Genomic DNA, 23,150 nt, shown 5'->3' with positions numbered 1-23,150 from the left:
GGATGCCCCACACATGTGCGAGCACCATCGGTCTGGCACTCTGAACTCACTTAAATTGTCTAACTATAGGACAAAGAAGTGGGTCTTACCTGGAGGCAGGTACTGGCAATGCCCAGAAGAGTTAACTAACACGTTGGTGTGGAATGTGGCATCGAAGCGCTCATCAGCACTAGAAACATGAGAAGGATTTCACGAGTCAGCACTGCCAGGCGGTCAATCTCCCGGGGCCCTTAGGTCTGTCCTGACTGCAGCTAGAATAGCTTTGAGAAGTGCCACTCTTTGTGCTCGGGTCATGCCGACACCATTTGTAACTGGCCTGGGAGATCTCAGAGCACTGGTTGCTAGTGGCCAATGTCCACCCACCCCCACCATTTCATATGCACTGTGATTTTCATATGCCCATAAAACAAAGTTTTTTTAGCAAAAGTTAAACCTGAAGACAATTTCATAGGACATCCGCTGATGAGACATTTCTATCTGTAGGAGATAAAGAGTGGGTAAAGCACTCTGCCACTGATCAGGGATTTTGACCTACTATCTCCAAAGCTCCAGTTCCAGCTTCCTGAATGCACCCAATGCTTGGTTGGTGCTTAACCAATATATCTTGAGTGACTGAACTGTAAGCACAGGAGGCTGTGGGGCACCACCAGAGCCCAGAGGCATCCTGGGCTCCATGATTAGCGATGACAGGAAGGAGGGCAGGTGAAGAGAGCAGAGTTAGGTACAGGTTTTAGATAGGTGCACCCCAGCCCCCTCCCTGCCCAAGTTCAGAACCTCCCACAGCCAGGAGTTACCAACTTGAACAAAGGGGGTGGAAGACACAAAACAGGAAAAAGAAGAACAATTAAAGCCAACAGCCCTTATTATCCATGTCTTTTATCTTCTGTATTCTGATGCTTTGCGGACCCTGGAAGAACCGTGCCCCCTCCACTCCCAGGTTAGCTAGTTCCTAGAGACAGGAAACAACACGCTCACCAGTGCATCTCTCAAATGCAAACCTGCTGATCCAGAGCCTACACCCCAACCACCTCCTTTATCAGGGTTTCACACTCCAGCCCTCTATCCCTCTGTCCTAATAACCTGAGGGCCAGGTACCAAGCAACTAGGGACAGCTCCTATGACTCAGAGTCCACTGAAATTCTTCAAACTAACCAATCCTAACCCTGCTCACCCTGCCTCGCCAGTTCTAATCCACGGAAACAACAACAAAGGCTCTTTCCCATCCAAGAAGACGCTGTCAACCAAAGGACTAAAAAATTGCTCCTTAAAAAAGTAATATCCTCACAGAAATTCAAGAGGATATTGCATCTAGTAAAACAAAGAGCAATATGAAAGTTAAAATATGATTTATGAAATAAATTTTTATAAATGGGTGGGAGGTTTGGGGCTGAGAAGAATTACAGAGATGAAATGTAGGACAGAGATGAGGAAAGCCCCCAGAGTACAAGACCAGAGGAACTCACTGGACAGATGCTGAAGAGACAAAAGGGCGGGAGATAATTACCCAAGAAATCACAGAGAGACATGCTAGAGCTGAAAGAAACTAGTCAAGCACGAAGGCAAAGTAAGGCACTTTCACAGATTTAGGGGCTCAAAGGGCTGGTGTCCCATGTATATTTTCTCGGTCATGGATTTGAGGATGAGCTCTAGGAAAATGAGGGTAAATACTGAAAAAAGAAGAAATAAAACTTTTGGACTAAACCTGGGTATCAAGAAAATGTATTTCTATGATGAGCTGTGCAGTGGGCCTAGAAAAGGCGGGGGTGGGGGATGTTCCCAAATTACAGCAAGAGATGAGGAGTCTCTGAGGAGAGTGAAGTAGATTCAGAGCAAGAGAGAAGAGAAATAAGCTGGAAAACACCATGCATTCTATCAAGGACACATTTTTAAAAATCACTGTAATAAGAAAGAAAAATATCAACTAGAAACTTCGGGGGAAAAAAAACCTATACAAAAAAGCCAGGGTATGACTATGAAACAAAAATGTGATGAAGTGCAGAGGAAGAAGGAGGGGAGAGAGACTAAGCTACCAGGAAAGGATAATCCTTTGAGATGAAGGACACTCCTACCTCCTTACTTGCAAGCACACACAGGGAGAAAGAGGAGGAGACAGGGTCAAGATGCAAATATTCTCTGCTTGATTGTGGTCTGTACCCAACTTTCTCCATGAATCACATGATAAACAGTGACGGAGCACAAAACAGCTGAACATGTGGACCTGCACAAAATCGCTCTAGAGCAAACCACGATTTTCAAACCAGGTTCTCTGGAACCCTGAGCTTCTCTGGGTATGCTCTGGGGTTTCTGCACCTGTGGATTCTGATAATCTCTCTTCCTTGTAGTCTAAAAGGCGAATAAAAGTCCAAACACATTCAAATGACTTTTGGAAAATTCTCTCTTCAGACCAGACAACCGATGGATTACTACATGTGGCCCATTTAACTCCTTTTTTGGCTGAAAGTTAGGCTAAAACTTCTCTTGCCATGCCTGTGCATATCTTTGAACCTCTTGTAAATGAGTCGCCCAGTAAGGTTTCAGTTTTGCACTGCTCTTTTTAAAAATCCACATCTGAGCCTACAATTCCAGCGTAGAACCCGGACCCCACCTCACAGCACCCGATCTCACCACTGCAACAACTGAAACTGTCTTGTGACACATGACACAGGATGCATGGTTTTGCTTATTTTAAGCTTGGGTTTCTTCTTGTCTGATTTTTATATTTATAACAAAGACTGTGAGCATCTGTTAGATCAGTGACTTAATTCTGGAAGGAAAAAAAAAAAAGAATTCCTCCCAGTTCTTCCTCCACACATTTGGATCAATTTAATTGAAGAGACTCTTGAGATCACAAGACAAATGAGTAAAAACAAGATAAAAATCGGTTTCCATTAGCAACAGTTTACCTGTGCGACTCACTGATTTCTAAATACAGTTCAACCAAAACAGAATATTGAGATAAACAGAACTGTAACACTGTTATCATTATCAACATGCAAATCTTAATATTCATTTTGGCAGACTTAGAGTTCTCTGCTATTTTATACGTCAATGATATAAAAGTAGACTGCTGTAATAATTGTATGCTAATACCACTTATCTGTTTTGGCCATTAGAGCTGGAGATGAGGTTTGTTTGGAGGAGGGCTCTATTGCCAAAAACTGAGGCTGAACACAGCTCTGTGAAACCTGAGTGGCCCCAAACTAGCCATGACACGGGAGGTAACAGTATTAGCTGCTTGTCTCGGGGCCCAGCACTAGGTGCACGTGCAGTGATGTACACGGGAGCCAGGGGATGGCGAGCACGAGGCCGTGTGATAATACAATCTTGCAGTTGGCACACACTGATAACCCTGGGAACTGGGGTGCATCCACAGGACTCGGTTCACTTCTCCTTCTGTTCTGGTGAGCATGTGAAACTTTCTGTATTAAACAGTTTGAATATATATACTGTTTATGTACTTAAGACCCTTCTTGACGACTCAGGCATGTGGCTGCTTCATTTTGTTCAACAGCTCCTCTCTCCAGCTGCCTGGGTCCTTGTCCAGCCAGCAAAGGACAGACAATTGGTGTGGGGAGAACTCTGGGGGCACCCCCACCACTAATTGGGCAACAAAGGGCAATGGGGCCTTGTCACTGAAAAGTAACCATGGAGAGGAGGGATATTTAGCCCAATTATTCAGGGTGCAGATCCTAATATCCTTCGTGGAATGGTCAGGAAGAAAGGGCAACTGGACAGGCTCTAAAGATGGGCATAATTCCAGCAGGTAGAAAGGAAGGTTGGTGCATCCCCAGCAGAATGCATGGTCCAATCACATGCCTGGAGGTAAACTAGACAGAGAGAAGCTTCATGAAGGTATGGTTTGCCTGGGAGTGAGGTGTCGCCCCAACACCTTAGTTTAGCACTTGCCTTAGCAGGAAGGCCAGCATCATGGCTTGAGAGAAAACCATGGGTGGCCATGGCTGCAGGATCCAGGGTTCAATGCTTATGGATTAACTGCAAGCTGTGCTTTCAGAAGTCAGTGAAGGCACAGGCACGCAGAAGTGAACCTGGGGTCTGGGATTAGATTTCTTCCTGTTCTCCATCCCCCTGGAGCTCATGCCCTGCTTGGTTCCACCCCAGCTCCTGACTCTGGAAGCAGAGCCTCTGAACCTAGCTCAGTGCAGCTTCCTGCTCAGCTTGCCCTGTAGCACTGACCCCCACTGCCGAGCCTGGAGCAGCTCAGCCCTAAGCCAGGGAAAAGAAAGTGACCACGCCACTCACAGCATCATCTGGCCCTGAGTCCAGCTGTCAGTGCCCTGAGAGAGAAGAACAGGGTGGCCAGCCATCAAGGAAGCCCAGAAAGACCAACTCCCAACAGGACACATGCTCACTAAACTAAAACTCTGTATATAGGTAATGCTGAAGGATTAGGGAAAAAAAAAAAACCCAGGGTCACCCTGCTGTATCAAAGAGGGCACTGGGTGTATGGGCTCATGAGGACTCTAATGAATAAGGACTCGTATGCAGCCCATCCTGTCCCCGCTGAGCTCACATAGTCTTTGAAAGGAAACAGAAAAGCAGAAGAGAAGAAAAATGATCTCAACTGTTCTCACCACAAAATGAAATAATGATTATGTGATGTGATAGAGGTGTTAGCTAATGCTACAGCGGTAATCATATTGCAATATACACACGTATCAAATCAACATGCTGCACACAGTATACTTACATTAGGTTATATGTCAATTATATCTCAATACAAAACAATAAAATTAAAATGTTGGAAGGGAAAAAAAAAGTAAAGGAGGAAGACAGAGAGAGCCAATCATCTCAAAAGACAGTGGATTTAAGGTATCATTTATATTAAATCTCTTAAAAAAAAGCTGTCAGTTACATGCTAAGACATCTCTGGTGTAAGGTATGCCTAGATGTCAGAGGGAAAACAGTCTGTTTAAAATAGAGGCATGGGGTGGGTGGGTGATAGACATTGGCGAGGGTATGTGCTATGGTGAGCACTGTGAATCGTGTTAAGACTGCTGAATCACAGACGTACCTCTGAAACAAATAATACATTATATGTTAAAAAAAAAAAAAAGAAGAAGATAGTAGGAAGGGAAAAATGAAGGGGGGGAATCGGAGGGGGAGATGAACCATGAGAGACTATGGACTCTGAGAAACAAACTGAGGGTTCTAGAGGGGAGGGGGTGGGGGGATGGGTTAGCCTGGTGATGGGTATTAAAGAGGGCACATACTGAATGGAGCACTGGGTGTTATACTCAAACAATGAATCATGGAACACTACATCAAAAACTAATGATGTAATGTATGGTGATTAACATAATAAAATAAAATAATAAAATAAAATAGATGATTTTTGTTTCAAAAGAAAGTAATGAGTCCTCTTTCTGGATACTTTGATTTAGTTCTGTATTTTAATCTAAGATGTTAAGTGTCTACAACTAGCATTGTGTCCAGTCATAGTCCATGAACAAAAAGTCTTGAGCAGAACTGAAATTTTATGGTCATTTCTACCTGTCAGAGATCCCAGGAGGCAGATATCTGGGCATCAGCAGGAGGCTTCCAGAGGAATGTATGCAAGATCCTTTCTTTATCCACCAATTTACATGTTAGGTGGCATATAAAATGGATGTTATTATTATTTTTTAAGATTTTATTTATTTATTTGGCAGAGAGAGACATAACCAGAGAGTGAACACAAGCAGGGGGAGGGGGAGAGGGAGAAGCAGGCTTCCTGCTGAGCAGGGAGCCCGATGCGGGGTTCGATCCCAGGACCCTGGGATCATGACCTGAGCCGAAGGCAGACGCCCAACAACTGAGCCACCCAGGCGCCCCTACATGGATGTTATTATAACAATTGAATGTAACATTGGATGGATTATAATGTTATAAATAGGATAATGTTATCACAGTATGTATCAAGTTTCTGAGCTCCCTATTTTGTTCCTTGAACTGTATGACTATCCCTGACCTAGTATAATATCTTTTTTTTTTTTTTTTTTTTAGAGAGAGAGAGAGAAAGAGAGAGGGTGGCAGGAAGGGCAGAGGGAGTGGGAAAAAGAATCCCAAGCAGGCTCCGTGCTCAGCACAGAGCCTGATGCAGGGCTTGATCTCAAGACCATGAGATCATGACCTGAACCAGAATTAAGGACCAGATGCCCAACTGACTGAGCCACCCTGAACCCCTAGTAATATCATCTTAATCACTATAACATAATGAAAATGTTGGTATTTAGCAGAGTGAGGCCCCAACTTTGTTCTTTTGTTTGAACGTTGTATTACCTATCCTTGACCCTTCACTCATCACTGTAAATTTTAGGATCCACTTCTCCAGTCCCACAAAGACCTTGTTGAGGCTTCAGTTGGAATCAGATTAAATTTACAGAACAGTTTGGGAAAATAGGACATCTTTGTGATACTGAGTTTTCCCAGAATTAAATATGATATAATCCATCCTTTGTTTTGGTCTTTCTTATGTTTATTTATTAGTAATTTTTACCACTTTCAGATATTGGAAATAAAATTTGTTAAATTACATTTTCTAATTATCACAAGGGTAAAGAAATACATTCAATATTTTTACACTTGTTTTGTATCCAACATATTTTGTCTAGATAGTCTCTAAAGAGTTCTTTTTAATGTAAAAAAATCACAGTCTATGAATGATGGTAATTTAGTTTATTCCTTTCTAATCCTTGATATTTTATCACTTTGCTTTTATTACTACTTAGATTCATACTATTATTAAGATATGTGATGACAATGGATATCCTTATTTTGTTGCACATACAGAAACTTCTAATGTTTCAGCATTAAATGGGCTTTTGGTAAAGACCTTACATCAGCTGAAATCAAGTTTTATTCTATTTCACAAATGGGTATCAAATACAGTCAGTTGATTTTTCTCCACTTACCAAGATGATCACATGAGGATGAATTATACAAATGGATTTTTCTAAAGTTAAACAAAACTTGTATTTCTAATAGGAAACTAAATTTGATTGGATTTGTTTTTAATTATTGCTAGATTTAGTGAGCTAATATTTTAGTTAAAGATTTATACCTGTATGTTCATAAGTGACATTGTACATTAGGTGGAACTTGACTATAAAACCCACCTTTTCCGATTTCTTTTTCAAAACATGTCAATCAAGAGAATGAAAAGGCAAGCTTCAGACAAGGAGAAAGTATTTGAAAAAGACATACCTGATAAAGATTATTACCCAAAATATACAAACAACTCTTGAAATTTAACAATAAGGATAAAAATAACCTGATTTTAAAATGAGCATAGGGGCACCTGGGTGGCTCAGCTGGTTAAATGTCTGCCTTCGGCTCAGGTCATGATTGCAGGGTCCTGGGATCAAGCCCCAAGTTGGGCTCTCTGCTCGGCGGGAGCTTGTTTGCCCTCTCCCTACCACTTCCCCTGCTTGTACTCTCTCTCTCTCTGACAAAGAAATAAATAAAATCTTTAAAAAAAAAAATGAGCCAAAAACCTGAACAAACACTTCAGCAAAGATATACAGATGTCAAATAAGCATAAGAAAAGATTATCCAGATCATGTGTCATTAGAGAAGTGCAAATGGATTTTGGCCAACTTCTTAGATTGGCCAAAATCCAGAACATTGACAACACCAAATGCTGATAAAGATATAGAACAACTCTGATTCATTACTGGTGGGAATACAAAATGGTACATACAGCCACTGGAAGACAGTTGGTCAATTTTTTACAAAACTAAACTAAACATACTCTTACCGTACAATCCAACAACCCAACAATCACACTCCTTGGTATTTACCCAAAGGAGCTGAAAACTTAGGTACACAAAAATCTGCACATGGATATTTATAGCAGCTTTATCCATAATTCCTAAAACTTGGAAGCAACAAGTTGTCCTTCAGTAGGTGACTGGATAAATCAACTGTGATACATCCAGACGATGGAAAATTATTCAGTAATAAAAAGAAATGAACTAACAAGCCATAAAAAGACATGGAGGAACTTTAAATGTTTATTACTAGGTGAAAGAGGCCAATATAAAAAGGCTGGATATGTATGATTCCAACTATATGATATTCCAGAAAAGGCAAAACTACGGAGACAGTAAAAAGGTCAGTGTTTACCAGGGGTTGTGGTGAGGGAGGGATAAATAGATGGAGCAGAACATTTTTAGAGCAGTAAAACTACTCTGTATGATATAACAATGGCGGGTATATGGTATTATACATTTGTCCAAACCCAGAGAGTGTACATCAAAAGTGAACCCTAATGTAAACTATGGACTTAGGTGATAATGATGTGTCAATGTAGGTCCATTGATTATATCAAATGTCCCACTCTGATGTGGGGAGGCTGTGCATGTGTAGGGGCAGGGGATATAGGGAAAAATGCCTGTCTCTTCCACTCAATTATGCTGTGAACATAAACCTGCTCCAAAAAATAAAGTCTATTTTTAAGAAATATATATTGATTCAATCTTATCTATTTTTTTCTATTTTTATCTAGAATCAGCTTCTGTTTTTCCAGAAAAAATTAATTCTGGCTAAATTCCCAAATTTATTGACATAAAGTTATCCATAATAGTCTCATTTGTTTTAAAATACCTGTCCGCAGTTATAAACCCTTTTTATTGTTTATAATCATTTGTTTGTATCTTCTTTATTTTCTTGATAATTATTCTGAGGTGTGTTCATTTTATTAGTTCTTTTTAAAACCAGCTTATTGGAGCACCTAGGTGGTTCAGCCAGTTAAGTGTCTGCCTTCAGCTCAGGTCATGATCCCAGCATCCTAGGATGGATTCCCCCGTTAGGCTCCCTGCTCGGCTGGGAGCCTGCTTCTCCCTCTCCCTCTGCCACTCCCCCTGCTTGTGTGCTCTCTATCAAATAAATAAAATCTTAAAAAAATAAATAAAACCAGCTTATTCCTTCTCGATTTCTATTTTTCTTATTTAATGAATTTCTACTCTTTGTTCTTCCTTCCTTCTACTTAGTATTTATTCTCACTTCTTGAGATTGGTGATTAAATCACACATTTTCGGGGCGCCTGGGTGGCTCAGTCGTTAAGCGTCTGCCTTCGGCTCAGGTCATGATCCCGGGGTCCTGGGATTGAGCCCCGTATCGGGCTCCCTGCTCAGCGGGAAGCCTGCTTCTCCCTCTCCCTCTGCCCCTGCTTGTGTTCTCTCTCGCGCTTGTCTGTCAAATAAATAAATAAAATCTTTAAAAAAAAAAAAATCTCTTGTAAAAAAATAAAAAATAAAAAAATATATCACACATTTTTCTTTTTAAACCTTTTCTAATGTAAGCATTTAAGGCTATGTATTCCTCCTGCACACCCACGCACAGGCACACACAGAGACAGAGACATACACACACTAAAGGTTTTTTTTAATTCATATATGATATTTAGTTCTCCAGATATTTACTTTTAGTATAACAAGGATAAATTTATTCCTATATCTGTGTCTGTGTGTATCTCTATAACTGTATCTATATTTATATATTGGGTAAGTCTTGTTAACTGTGTAGTTCAAAACTTAGATATCCTTATGCTTTTTACTTTTCTTCAACTATCAATTACTGAAAAAAGTACATCAAAATCTTCTACCATAATTACGAATTTGTCTGCCAATTTTCTTCATTTGTTTCAAAGATATTTTGTGTTTAGTGCATACATGTGAGATTTGTTATGTATTCTTAGAAATTGTTTCTTTTTTGTCATTGACTTGGCCTTTAATTTTAATTGTATCTTTTTTTTTCTTTCTTACAGTGTGTGTTGTGGTTTTTGGTTTTCTGTTTATTGGGTTTGTTTTGCTTTTTGTTGTTGTTTTTCTGTTGTAAACACAGCCATTCTCATTCCTGGTTCCTCTTTGTCAGGTATATCTTCTCATTTTTTACTTTTTATTATTTTGCTTTTTGTGTACTTAAATGCTTTAGTTCCATTAGCTATATTTTTAAAAGTATATATAATATAGTTGGGAAATCTCAGTACTTTTTTTTTTTTTTTTAAAGATTTTATTTTATTTATTTGACAGAGAGAGACACAGTGAGAGAGGGAACACAAGCAGGGGGAGTGGGAGAGGGAGAAGCAGGCTTCCCGCCGAGCAGGGAGCCCGATGCGGGGCTCGATCCCAGGACCCTGGGATCATGACCTGAGCCGAAGGCAGACGCTTAACGACTGAGCCACCCAGGCGCCCCGAAATCTCAGTACTTTTAACCAGCTGCCTAATCCATTTACTTTTATCTTCTCTGTTGCTATGCTTGGTTTTATCTCTACTACTTAATTTTGTGCTTTTGATTTCTCTCTTTTGACTGCATTTTTTCCTCCTTTCTCTGGGTTTTTTATGTTTTCCTTATTTTTCCCCCACTCTCTCTCCACCTGTTTGAAAGTTCACTATATTATTCTTACATTTCTAATGGTTCTTCTTACATTTTTAACATGTGTCTCTTACTCAAAACTGACCACTCTGCGGCCTGCCAGAGCAACAATGGAGGGTTTTACCTCCACCTGCTATCCAAGTACCACCTTCCATGTTATTATTTTCCAACATCTTAACCTCTTTGTTTTTAATACCCCAAGTTCGTTATTATTATTTTATGTATTCCATCTTGTTTATATTTACCTGACCTTAAGACTTTATTTGAGAGAAACAGAGACAGAGAGCGTGTACGAGAAGGGGGAGGGGCAGAGGGACAAGCAGGTTCCCCACTGAGCAGGGAGCCCATCACAGGGGCTCCATCCCACAACCCTGAGATCATGACCTTAACCGAAGTCAGACCCTTAATCAACTGAGTCACCCAGGTGCCCTTATATTTACCTGAATTTTTAACCAACTGCTTTGCTTACCATTCCTTCTCAAACTTTGTTCCTAAATGTTCATTCTGGTAGTTTCTTTAATAGTAGTATTTCTGGTCATTTCCCACTTCATGGGAAACTCTTTTAGTCTGTTTTTCTGAAAATGTCTGATTTTGCCCCTCACATAAAAAATGGTTTGGCTGGGGAAAGAATTCTAAGTTGATAATTATTTTCTTTCAGTACTTAGTAGATACTTTCTCTCTCTTTTTTTTTCCCCCTAACTTCAACTGTGGCCTTTAAATGGTCTGCAGTCAGTCTAATTGTCATCTCTTTGTTAAGAAGCTGCCCTTTTTGTCTTCCCTTGTTCCCAGGATCTCCTTAGCTTTGGGTGTTCTGTAGTTTTTAGCACAGTATGTCTAGGGGCTTGTTTCTTCCTATCTACCTTTCCTCAGGCTTGTTGTATGTCCTGAATCTGAGGATTTATGTTTTTCATCAATATTATTAAATTTTCAGCCATTCATTTGGAACACGGCTTCTGTTGGGAAAAAAAAAAAAAAAGATGTGTTTCAGTGGAAAACTGCATCCTCTCTAACACACAATTCTGAGTTAGCCGGTCATTGTGTTTGAGCGATTTAGCGGTTCTTTGTGAGCCGTAAGCAACTGATGGATGTATAAATTATATGTTGTCTGGTAGTGATTTAACTGGTGATGATTTGACTTTCTGTGCCCTGTAGATAAACAAGTTTTGTGTCCACCTATAATTTATCTCAACATTCCCAGTCCATATAAATTTGTCCTGATTTGATTTCTCCTTTGAACTGGTTCTAATACCTCTCTGGTTCCCTTGTGTATTATGAGCAAAATAAATTCTTTAACATCTATTCACTTTTTATATCGGTATACAAGTCACAATTTTATCTTTCTTCTGAAAATAATCTTTTAACACTTCTCCCACATTCTTTCTATTATTTCCTTCTATTGTACTAGCAAACATGTGTGGGAACACTAATCCTACAAAAGAGAGGAACCCATACTCCAGATTTTGCAGGATTAAGTACATAGTGTCTCTTGGGTGGATTCATGCCTCCATATCTGTTTTCTGCATGACCTCAGACACACGGTACTTTATTACGATTATGATTATTTATTCCTATTTTTCTCTATTGGAAAATAGGAATAATAATAGCACCTTCTTCATAAGGCTGTTAATATATATAAAACTTCTGGAGCTGGAGGAGCAAGATGGCAGAGGAGTAGGAGACCTGGATTTCGTCTCCTCTCAGGAATTCAGCTGGATAGGGATCAAACCATTCTGAACACCTACAAACCCAACAGGAGATTGAAGAAAGGAATAGCAACAACTCTCTGAACAGAAAAGCGACCACTTTCTGGAAGGTAGGACGTCCGGAGAAGTGAATCCGAGGCGATATTCGGGAGGATAGACGGCGGGGGAGGGGCCTCCGTTGGCCGCTTCTGGCAAGTGATAGAGCCGCGGAGCACAAAATCGGAACTTTTAAAAGTCTGCTCCGCTGAGGGACGTCACTCTGGTGGCTAAACGGGGGGTGGAACCCTCGCGGGACAGTGTGGTCTCAGGACCCTCGGGGTCACAGAAAGACTGGGCGAGGCTGAGTGTGGCAGAGCTCCCAAGTAACGGAGCAGGGAAACTGGCTACAGAGGCGGAGCCCAGGCGCGGGCTCTCAGCTCGGGGTTGCCATAAACCGTGATCCGTGGCCCAGTCGGGCCCCTGCTCCTCCAGCAGGGACCCAACAAGCGGCAGATCCGGGGAGACTCACCTTCCTCCCCCGGGAGGAGCCGAGCGGGAGTGCACCGCAGGGATCTGCTGGGTTTGGAGACTCCACCCGGGGTCGGGTGCCAGAGATAGAAACGCGCGGTCACAGGCCGGGTGAGCATGGAGTGCAGCCGGAGATCAGGGAGGTGGGAGTGACTGACAGCTTTTCTCTGGGGGCTCACTGAGGAGCGGGGCCCCGAGTTCTCGGCTCCTCCGGGGCGGAGACTGGGAGGCCGCCATTTTCACTCTCCGCCTCCAAAGCTGTACGGAAAGCTCGCAGGGAACAAAAGCCCCGGAGAGCAAACCCGAGCAGATTACTTAGCCGGGAGGGGGCAAGGGCGGGGCAATTCCGCCTCCGGCAGAGACATTTGGAAACCACGGCAACAGGCCCCTCCCCAGAAGATCAGCGAGAACAGCCAGCCAAGACCAAGTTTACCGATCAATGAGAATGGCAGAACTCCAGCGCTAGGGGAATACTGCACATAGAATTCATGGCTTTTTTACCATGATTCTTTAGTCTTTCAAAGTTAATTTTTTTTTGATGGTCTTTTTTCTTTTTTTTCTTTTTGAATTTTTTTTTCCCTTATTCAACCAACATCTTATCAATCCCTTTTTTAAAAAAAAAACATTTTTATTTTTAATTTTTAGAGTCATATTCTATCCCTTCATGGTAGTTACCCGTATTTTTGGCTTATATATATAAGTTGTTCTCTCTTTAAAATTTTGAGATAGTTTCTTCTAACAGAGTAAAATATACCCTAAATCTCTAGTATATGGTGTTTTCTATTCCCCTGCCTGATCACATCCTCTCCCTTTTTTTTCTTTTTTCTTTTTTTAAATCCTCTTCTTTCTTTTTTCAAACAACTTCTTACCAATTCCTTTTATAAAATTTTTAATAATTTCCATCTTTACAGTCATACTCCATCCCTTCATCATATCAACCCTTATTTTTGTACATATATAAGTTTTTCTTTCTTTAAAATTTTGGGAGGCACTTTCTTCTAAAAGACCAAAATACACCCCAAATCTAGTGTGTGGCACTGATCAATATACCAGCCTGATCATATTTGATCACATTCTGGTTTTTTGTTGTTGTTGTTGTTATTTTGTTTTGTTAGTTTTTGTTTTTATCTTTATCTTTTTCTTTTTTTTCTTCTTCTTTTTTCTCTCTTTCCCTTTCTTTTCCCACTGCTTCAGGTCTTTTCTGATTTGTTTAGAGTATATTTTCTGGGGACGTGGTTACACTGCTAGCATTTTGTTCTCTCATTAATCTATTATCCTCTGCACAAAATGACAAGACGGAAAAAATCACCTCAACAAAAAGAACAAGAGGTAGTACCGACTGCCAGGGACCTACTCAATACGGACATTAGTACGATGTCAGATCTAGAGTTCAGAATCATCACTTTAAAGATACTAGCTGGGCTTGAAAAAAATATGGAAGTTATTAAAGAAACCCTTTCTGGAGAAGTAAAAGAACTAAAATCCAACCAAGTAGAAATCAAAAAGGCTATTAATGAGGTGCAATCAAAAATGGGGGCGCTAACTGCTAGAATGAGGCAGAAGAGAGAATCAGTAATATAGAAGATGAAATGATGGAAAATAAAGAAGCTGAGAAAAAGAGAGATAAACAACCACTGGATCACGAGGGCAGAATTCGAGAGATAAGCGATACCATAAGATGAAACAACATTAGAATAATTGGGATCCCAGAAGAAGAAGAAAGAGAGAGGGGCAGAAGGTATAATGGAGCAAATTATAGCAGAGAACTTCCCTAATTTGGGGAAGGAAACAGGCATCAAAATCCAGGAAGCACAGAGAACCCCTCTCAAAATCAATAAAAATAGGTCAACACCCCGACATCTAATAGTAAAACTTACGAGTCTCATAGACAAAGAGAAAATCCTGAAAGCAGCTCGGGAGAAGAGAGATGTAACCTACAAGGGTAGAAACATTACATTGGCAACAGACCTATCCACAGAAACCTGGCAGGCCAGAAAGGACTGGCATGATATATTCAGAGCACTAAATGAGAAAAATATGCAGCCAAGAATACTATATCCAGCTAGGCTGTCATTGAAAATTGAAGGAGAGATAAAAAGCTTCCAGGACAAACAAAAACTAAAAGAATTTGCAAACACAAAACCAGCCCTACAGGAAATCTTGAAAGGGGTCCTCTAAGCAAAGAGAGAGCCTAAAAGCAACATAGACCAGAAAGGAACACAGACAATATACAGTAACAGTCACCTGACAGGCAATACAATGGCACTAAATTCCTATCTTTCAATAGTTACCCTGAATGTAAATGGGCTAAATGCCCCAATCAAAAGACACAGGCTATCAGACTGGATTAAAAAACAAGACCCATTGATATGCTGTCTGCAAGAGACTCATTTCAGAACCAAAGACACCCCCAGATTGAAAGTGAGGGGGTGGAAAACCATTTACCATGCTAATGGACTACCAAAGGAAAGCTGGGGTGGCAATCCTTATATCAGACAAATTAGATTTTAAAGCAAATACTGTAATAAGAGATGAGGAAGGACATTATATCCTACTTAAAGGATCTATCCAACAAGAAGATCTAAAAATTGTAAATATCTATGCCCCTAACATGGGAGCAGCCAATTATATAAGGCAAGTAATAACAAAAGCAAAGAAACACATCGAAAACAATACAATAACAGTGGGGGACTTTAACACCCCCCTCACTGAAATGGACAGATCATCTAAGCAAAAGATCAACAAGGAAATAAAGACTTTAAATGACACACTGGACCAAATGGACTTCACAGACCTATTCAGAACATTCCACCCAAAGCAATGGAATACACATTCTTCTCTAGTGCCCATGGAACATTCTCCAGAATAGATCACATCCTAGGTCATAAATCAGGTCTCAACCGGTACCAAAAGATTGGGATCATTCCCTGCCTATTTTCAGACCACAATGCTTTGAAACTAGAACTCAATCACAAGAGGAAAGTCAGAAAGAACTCAAATACATGGAGGCTAAAGAGCATCCTACTGAAGAATGAATGGGTCAACCAGGAAATTAAAGAAGAATTAAAAAAATACATGGAAACCAATGAAAATGAAAGCACAACTATTCAAAATCTTTGGGATGCAGCAAAGGCAATCCTAAGAGGAAAGTAGATAGCAATACAAGCCTTTCTCAAGAAACAAGAAAGGTCTCAAGTACACAACCTAACCCTACACCTAAAGGAGCTGGAGAAAGAACAGCAAATAAAGCCGAAACCCAGCAGGAGAAGAGAAATCATAAAGATCAGAGCAGAAATCAATGAAATAGAAACTAAAAGAAGAGTAGAACAGATCAACGAAACTAGGAGCTGGTTCTTTGAAAGAATTAACAAGATTGATAAACCCCTGGCCAGACTTATCAAAAAGAAAAGAGAAATGACCCAAATCAACAAAATCATGAATGAAAGAGGAGAGATCACAACCAACACCAAAGAAATACAAACAATTCTAAGAACATATTATGAGCAATTCTATGCCAGCAAATTAGATTACCTGTAAGAAATGGATGCATTCCTAGAGATGTATCCACTACCAAAACTGAACCAGGATGAAACAGAAAACCTGAACAGACCTATAACCACTAAGGAAATTGAAGCAGTCATCAACAATCTCCCAAAAAACAAAAGCCCAGGGCCAGATGGCTTCCCAGGGGAATTCTACCAAACATTTCAAGATATTAATACCTATTCTTCTGAAACTGTTCCAAAAAATAGAAATGGAAGGAAAACTTCCAAACTCATTTTATGAGGCCAGCATTACCTTGATCCCAAAACCAGACAAAGACCCCATCCAAAAGGAGAATTACAGACCAATATCCCTGATGAACATGGATGCAAAAATTCTCACCAAAATACTAGCCAACAGGATCCAACAGTACATTAAAAGGATTATTCACCATGACCAAGTGGGATTTATCCCTGGGCTGCAAGGTTGGTTCAATATCCGCAAATCAATCAATGTGATACAATACATTAACAAAAGAAAGAACAAGAATCATATGATCCTCTCAATAGATGCAGAAAAAGCATTTGACAAAGTACAGCATCCCTTCTTGATCAAAACTCTTCAGAGTATAGGGATAGAGGGTACATACCTCAATATCATAAAAGCCATCTATGAAAAACCTACAGCGAATATCATTCTCAATGGGGAAAAACAGAGCTTTCCCCCTAAGGTCAGGAACGCGGCAGGGATGTCCACTATCACCACTGCTATTCAACATAGTATTGGAAGTCCTAGCCACAGCAATCAGTCAACAAAAAGAAATCAAAGGCATCCAAATTGGCAAAGAAGAAGTCAAACTCTCACTCTTTGCAGATGATATGATACTTTATGTGGAAAACCCAAAAGACTCCACCCCAAAACTGCTAGAACTCATACAGGAATTCAGTAAAGTGGCAGGATATAAAATCAATGCACAGAAGTCAGTGGCATTCCTATACACCAACAACAAGACAGAGAAAGAGAAATGAAGGAGTCGATCCCATTTACAATTGCACCCAAAACCATAAGATACCTAGGAAAAAATCTAACCAAAGAGACAAAGGATCTGTACTCAGAAAACTATAAAATACTCATGAAAGAAATTGAGGAAGACCCAAAGACATGCAAAAACGTTCCATGCTCATGGATTGGAAGAACAAATATTGTGAAGATGTCAATGCTACCTAGAGCAATCTACACATTCAATGCAATCCCCATCCAAATACCATCCACTTTTTTCAAAGAAATGGAACAAATCATCCTAAAATTTGTATGGAACCAGAAAAGACCCCGCATAGCCAGAGGAATGTTGAAAAAGAAAAGCAAAGCCGGCGGCATCACAATTCCGGACTTCCAGCTCTATTACAAAGCTGTCATCATCAAGACAGCATGGTACTGGCACAAAAACAGACACATAGATCAATGGAACAGAATAGAGAGCCCAGAAATGGACCCTCAACTCTATGGTCAACTCATCTTCGACAAAGCAGGAAAGAATGTCCAATGGAACAAAGACAGTCTCTTCAACAAATGGTGTTGGGAAAATTGGATAGCCACATGCAGAAGAACGAAACTGGACCATTTCCTTACACCACACACAAAAATAGACTCCAAATGGTTGAAAGACCTCAATGTGAGACAGGAGTCCATCAAAATCCTAAAGGAGAACACAGGCAGCAACCTCTTCGACCTCAGCCGCAGCAACTTCTTCCTAGAAACATCGCCAAAGGCAAGGGAAGCAAGGGCAAAAATGAACTATTGGGACTTCATCAAGATAAAAAGCTTTTGCACAGCAAAGGAAACAGTCAATAAAACCAAAAGACAACCGACAGAATGGGAGAAGATATTTGCAAATGACATATCAGATAAAAGGCTGGTATCCAAAATCTATGAAGAACTCATCAAACTCAACAGCCAAAGAACAAAGAATCCAATCAAGAAATGGGCAGAAGACATGAACAGACATTTTTCCAAAGAATACATCCAAATGGCCAATAGACACATGAAAAAGTGCTCAACATCACTCAGCATCAGGGAAATCCAAATCAAAACCTCAATGAGATACCACCTCACACCAGTCAGAATGGCTAAAATTAACAAGTCAGGAAATGACATATGTTGGCGGGGATGCGGAGAAAGGGAACCCTCCTACACTGTTGGTGGGAATGCAAGCTGGTGCAGCCACTCTGGAAAACTGTATGGAGGTTCCTCAAAAAGTTGAAAATAGAGCTACCATATGATACAGCAATTGCACTACTGGGTATTTACCCCAAAGATACAAAAGTAGGGATCCGAAGGGGTACATGCACCCCGATGTTTATAGCAGCAATGTCCACAATAGCCAAACTGTGGAAAGAGCCAAGATGTCCATCGACAGATGAATGGATAAAGAAGATGTGGTATATGTATACAATGGAATATTATGCAGCCATCAAAAGGAATGAGATCTTGCCATTTGCAACGACGTGGTTGGAACTGGAGGGTATTATGTTGAGTGAAATAAGTCAAACAGATAAAGATATGTATCATATGATCTCACTGATATGAGGAATTCTTAATTGTAGGAAACAAACTGAGGGTTGCTGGAGTGGGGGGTGGGGTGGGAGGGATGGGGTGACTGGGTGATAGACACTGGGGAGGGTATGTGCTCTGGTAAGCACTATGAATTGTGCAAGACTCTTGAATCTCAGATCTGTACCTCTGAAACAAATAATGCAATATATGTTAAGAAAAAAAAAAAAAAAGAAGAAGAAGGTAGCGGGAGGGGAAGAATGAAGTGGGGGAAATCGGAGGGGTAGACGAACCATGAGAGACGATGGACTCTGAAAAACAAACAGGGTTCTGGAGGGGAGGGGGGTGGGAGGATGGGTTAGCCTGGTGGTGGGTATTGAGGAGGGCACATTCTGCATGGAGCACTGGGTGTTATGCACAAACAATGAATCATGGAACACTTCATCTAAAACTAATGATGTAATGTATGGGGATTAACATAAGAATAAAAAATAAAATAAAATAAAAAAAAAAAAACTTCTGGACCAGGACATGGCACAGAGAAGCATCATAAATAGTGTTAGATATTTTTGCTACTGTTCACTATTTTTTCATATTTTCATCTATTTAGCTTGCTATGATTCATCTGGGAAATAGCTTCTTCTTCAATTGTGCATCTGATAATCAATGCTTACACCAAGTTTTTAATTTTGATGGCTAAATTTCTCACTCTATTAATTTTACTTGACTTTTTAAAGCTGCTTTTTTAGAGGGTGTGCTGCTCTTTTCTTGTGTTTTCAATTCTTAATCATGTTTAATTATCTTAAAATTATTTTTTTATAATTTTTTAAAGATTTTATTTATTCATTTGACAGAGATAGATACAGCGAGAGAGGGAACACAAACCGGGGGAATGGGAGAGGGAGAAGCAGGCCTCCCGCAGAGTGGGGAGCCTGATGCGGCCTCGATCCCAGGACCCTGGGATCATGACCTGAGCCGAAGGCAGACACTAAACGACTGAGCCACCCAGGTGCCCCTATCTTAAAATTATTTGTTAGGTTCTATTACCTAAGGTTTAGATCTAAATCTGCTGTTTGTCATGTTTACTATTTGCTCCAAGTGAGCTGTTTCTTTATAAGTTTCATAAATTTAATTTTTAACTCATCTTCAGCAGGGTGTGTGTATGTGTGTGTTATAACTGAGTTCTGTCTTACTTTCTCTAATGCTTCAGTCCTGGTAGTTTTGTGCCATTTTCTGTAAGAACAAGAGCTTAGGACACACAGATACAGCAACAGTGTTGGTGGGAGAGGAGGCTGGGGAAGTAAGGGGACAGTGGGGAAAAAGAGTCCTGTGGCTTTCTTCTCACAGCTATATGCCCCCCACTCCGGACACTTATCTACTTGTCATGCCTTGTACTATTTGTCAGTCTGCAGAAAACTCTTGGTTCAAGCACAGATGTCCCACCCACAGAGCTTGAACAGGGCATGTTGAGGCTTCTTGATGGGACAGACAGGAATGAACCTTCAGCCTTTTAGCGCCAAAAGGCAGCTTCTGTTAGCACATCCTGAAACAGGTAAGCTTCTTTTTCATCCTTCTGCACTGAGAAGTAAATGCTTTTTCAGTCCAGTTTCTCACTGAGAGAAGCATTTCCACAGCGGGCCAGCCTTCTCAGTTCCAACCCACCTTGTATGGGGCAAGAGAGAGGAAGCACCGGTTTTACTTCTGCCTTGGCGGGTAATTAGTTTTGTGACACAGAACAGTTCATTGAACTCCCCACGGCTCAACTGGGAAAGAGAGCTGATCGCCATTTTCCTAAGTCTGCTTGTAGCCTGGGCATTCCTTCTAGCAGTGTTTTAGGTAGCCCATATAAATCGATGTGAAGATGTCAATGAAATAAAAAGTAGTTTTTCCTAACTATGTAACCTATGACATCCCTTCTGGCTCTAGATCTGTGAAACAAAGAGAAAAGAGGAAAAGCTAATCACCCCTGCCAGTGGAAGACAAAGTGTTAAAAGACCGTAAATCATATGCAGAAATTCACACATGTATGTGTGTGTGTGCAGAGTGACTGGAAAACACAATGGTAAAGGTAACAAAATCACACTTTGCCCACCTGTACTCTAGTGATCTCTGTGAGCTTAAGAAATACCCACATAAATGGGGGCCCAGGTCCATGCTTAGGTAACTGGCTAAAAAGTGACCACATTAATTTTTTAAGGGGGCTTTTCTCTTCAGATTGAAGACAGTAAAGAAATCCACCAACATTAATCTGAATGAATATGATGTCTAAATAAACTAAGCATATGCTTTCAAAAAAATACCAAAAAATACCACTTGCTATGGCCTTATAAAAAAATGATAAAACAAAAACATTGTTTTTGTCTTTAAGAAGTCAATCTAAAGATTTCCTGCCCATAATTATACCAAGTATTTCCACCAAAAAACTGAAACAGGTTAATAATTAATTATAAACACCACACTTGGTTTAGAGTAAGTGGAATATAATACTGGGGGCCTAATTTTCTTTTCTTTCTTTTTTCTTTTCCTTTCTTTCTTTCTTCTTCTTTTTTTTGGTTGAAATTATGCAAAGTTTAGGCCAAACAGGTAAAATTAAAAAAGCTGTTGGGAATGAAGGGGACCTATTTTCTCTATGAGTAAACCAAGCTGGCATAACATGCTTGGAAAGAAATTTCACAAAATATAATAAGGGCATTTAGGAGCCTTAAAAATTCCATGTTTTGTCTGGAAAGTTACCTAAGATTAAAACAATTATGGTCACATATGTTTATTGAGATGGTATAGGCTTGTAAGCCCCTTGCAGGCCAGGGTCATTTGAGGACTGCAGTGAGGTTAAGGTCGGCCAGGCAGGCCTAGGCCAGGAGGAGAAAATGTTCTCTTCCCCTTACCTCATGTTGCAAGGCCTAAATGCCTGGATCAGCAGCAAGTGGCTCTTGCCTAGCTTAAAGTGTATCTCTCTAAACAGAAGTGTTCTTTCTAAAGACAAAGAACATGTTGTCTCCAAAGGAAGGATGGCTAAGAGAATTCTTTATTCTGCAAGCATAAGCAGGATGTATTTTGTTCTTATTGCATTTCGTGTATATTTCACTTCACAGATGTTGGCTTGATACTTTAAGTATACATTGTTATGTTTATCTGATCTCTGCGAGTATATAGCTATGTGAGAAATAAACGGCAGTATGCAGTTGCAAGTGCTGCCTTTGCTCTGCATCCCCTGTGTCCTGGTGATTTCGTAGACCCTTACCCAGGGACCCCAACGCACTAGACATTGACAGTTTATTACTATTTTGATAGAATAAAAAATAGAGCTCAGACAGTTATAGAAAGACAGAACATCACCTATTTACTATGGACTGATTTGTGTCCTCCCATCCCCAAAATCCACTTATTGAATCCCTAACCCCCAAAGTGACTGTATTTGAAGATAGAGCTTAAAGGCTTAAAGGAGGTAGTTAAGGTTAAATGAAGTAATAAGGATGGGGCCCTAGTCCTATAGGACTGGCAGCCTTATAAGAAGAAGATCTCTCTTTCCATCTCCTTCCCCTGCCCCGCACCCTGTATATATGCCATATGAGGATGAGGATCAGTGAGAAGGCAGCAATCTACACGCCGGGAAGAAAGCTCTCAGCAGGAACCGAGCTGGCTGGCTCCTTGATCTTGGACTCTCAGCCTCCAGAACTGTGAGAAGTGAAAGTCTCCATTTTTATGTATCCATTAAAATCACTTTGAATCCTTCTTGGAAGCAGCACAGTATACAAACAAATAAATAAGAAATAAACTTTAATGGCTTGAGGATTCAGCCCTCCAAAAACATCTACTTTGGTACAAAAAAAAGAAAACAAAACAAAACAAAAACAAACACCACACCCAACGTATAGTACTTTGTTATGGCAGCTCAAATGGACTAATCCACTATTCCCTCTATTAATTATGACTAAAAATTCTGAATATAATATATAAATAAACATAAGGAGACTGTGAAAAATGCGGAGAAGAAGGCAGAAGGAATGACGTGAGGTCCCTGTGTGTTCCATTTGTCTACTACCTTCCAAACTGGGTGCTTGACAAGCACCAATGGGCATAGACTAAAAGAAAAAAGAAAAAAGCCCTGAGAAAAGCCTGCTCTATCTAGCCCAGTGACCAGAAGGGCAACAGGGAGACAGAAAAATTTTAGACAATATCCAGGTATCAGCTAAACACCAAAGAAGAAAATAATGTTCCATCACCAACCTTATCAGCAATAGCCAAGTGAGGACTCTAGATTTCCAGCCAAATATACCAGGAAGATAGTGGCCAAAAAAGCAAGAAGGACTATATTATTATCAGATAAAATAGACATTAGCGGAGAGAAAATCACAAAGGGCAGACATAAATTTACACATTGATAAGGACTCAACCCACCAAAAAGACACAGTAATCATATGTTCTTTCCCACAAACAAGTTGCAGAATATGTGAACCAAAAACAGATGGAAGTGAAAAAAGGAAGAGACAAACCCACAATTATAGCTGGAGACTTCAACACTCCTCCCTCAAC

General features: G+C 40.3%; 1 protein-coding gene across 2 annotated transcripts in view; it reads right to left on the bottom strand.

The window, feature by feature from the left end:
- CHRNA7 (cholinergic receptor nicotinic alpha 7 subunit) overlaps window positions 1–23,150 on the bottom strand; it is a 129,149-nt gene that overhangs the window by 16,422 nt on the left and 89,577 nt on the right. For both annotated transcript variants that reach the window (XM_045901857.2, XM_045901858.2), the window contains one exon: window positions 90–169. In XM_045901857.2, coding sequence (XP_045757813.1) covers window positions 90–169 — 80 coding nt within the window. The remainder of the gene's footprint in view (window positions 1–89; window positions 170–23,150) is intronic.

This window comes from Mirounga angustirostris, unplaced genomic scaffold (assembly GCF_029215605.1).
Source record: "Mirounga angustirostris isolate CCGP_5_RB_7025 unplaced genomic scaffold, mMirAng1.0.hap1 SCAF_9, whole genome shotgun sequence".
Lineage (NCBI taxonomy): Eukaryota > Metazoa > Chordata > Mammalia > Carnivora > Phocidae > Mirounga > Mirounga angustirostris.
This window is presented reverse-complemented; position numbering and strand designations above follow the sequence as displayed.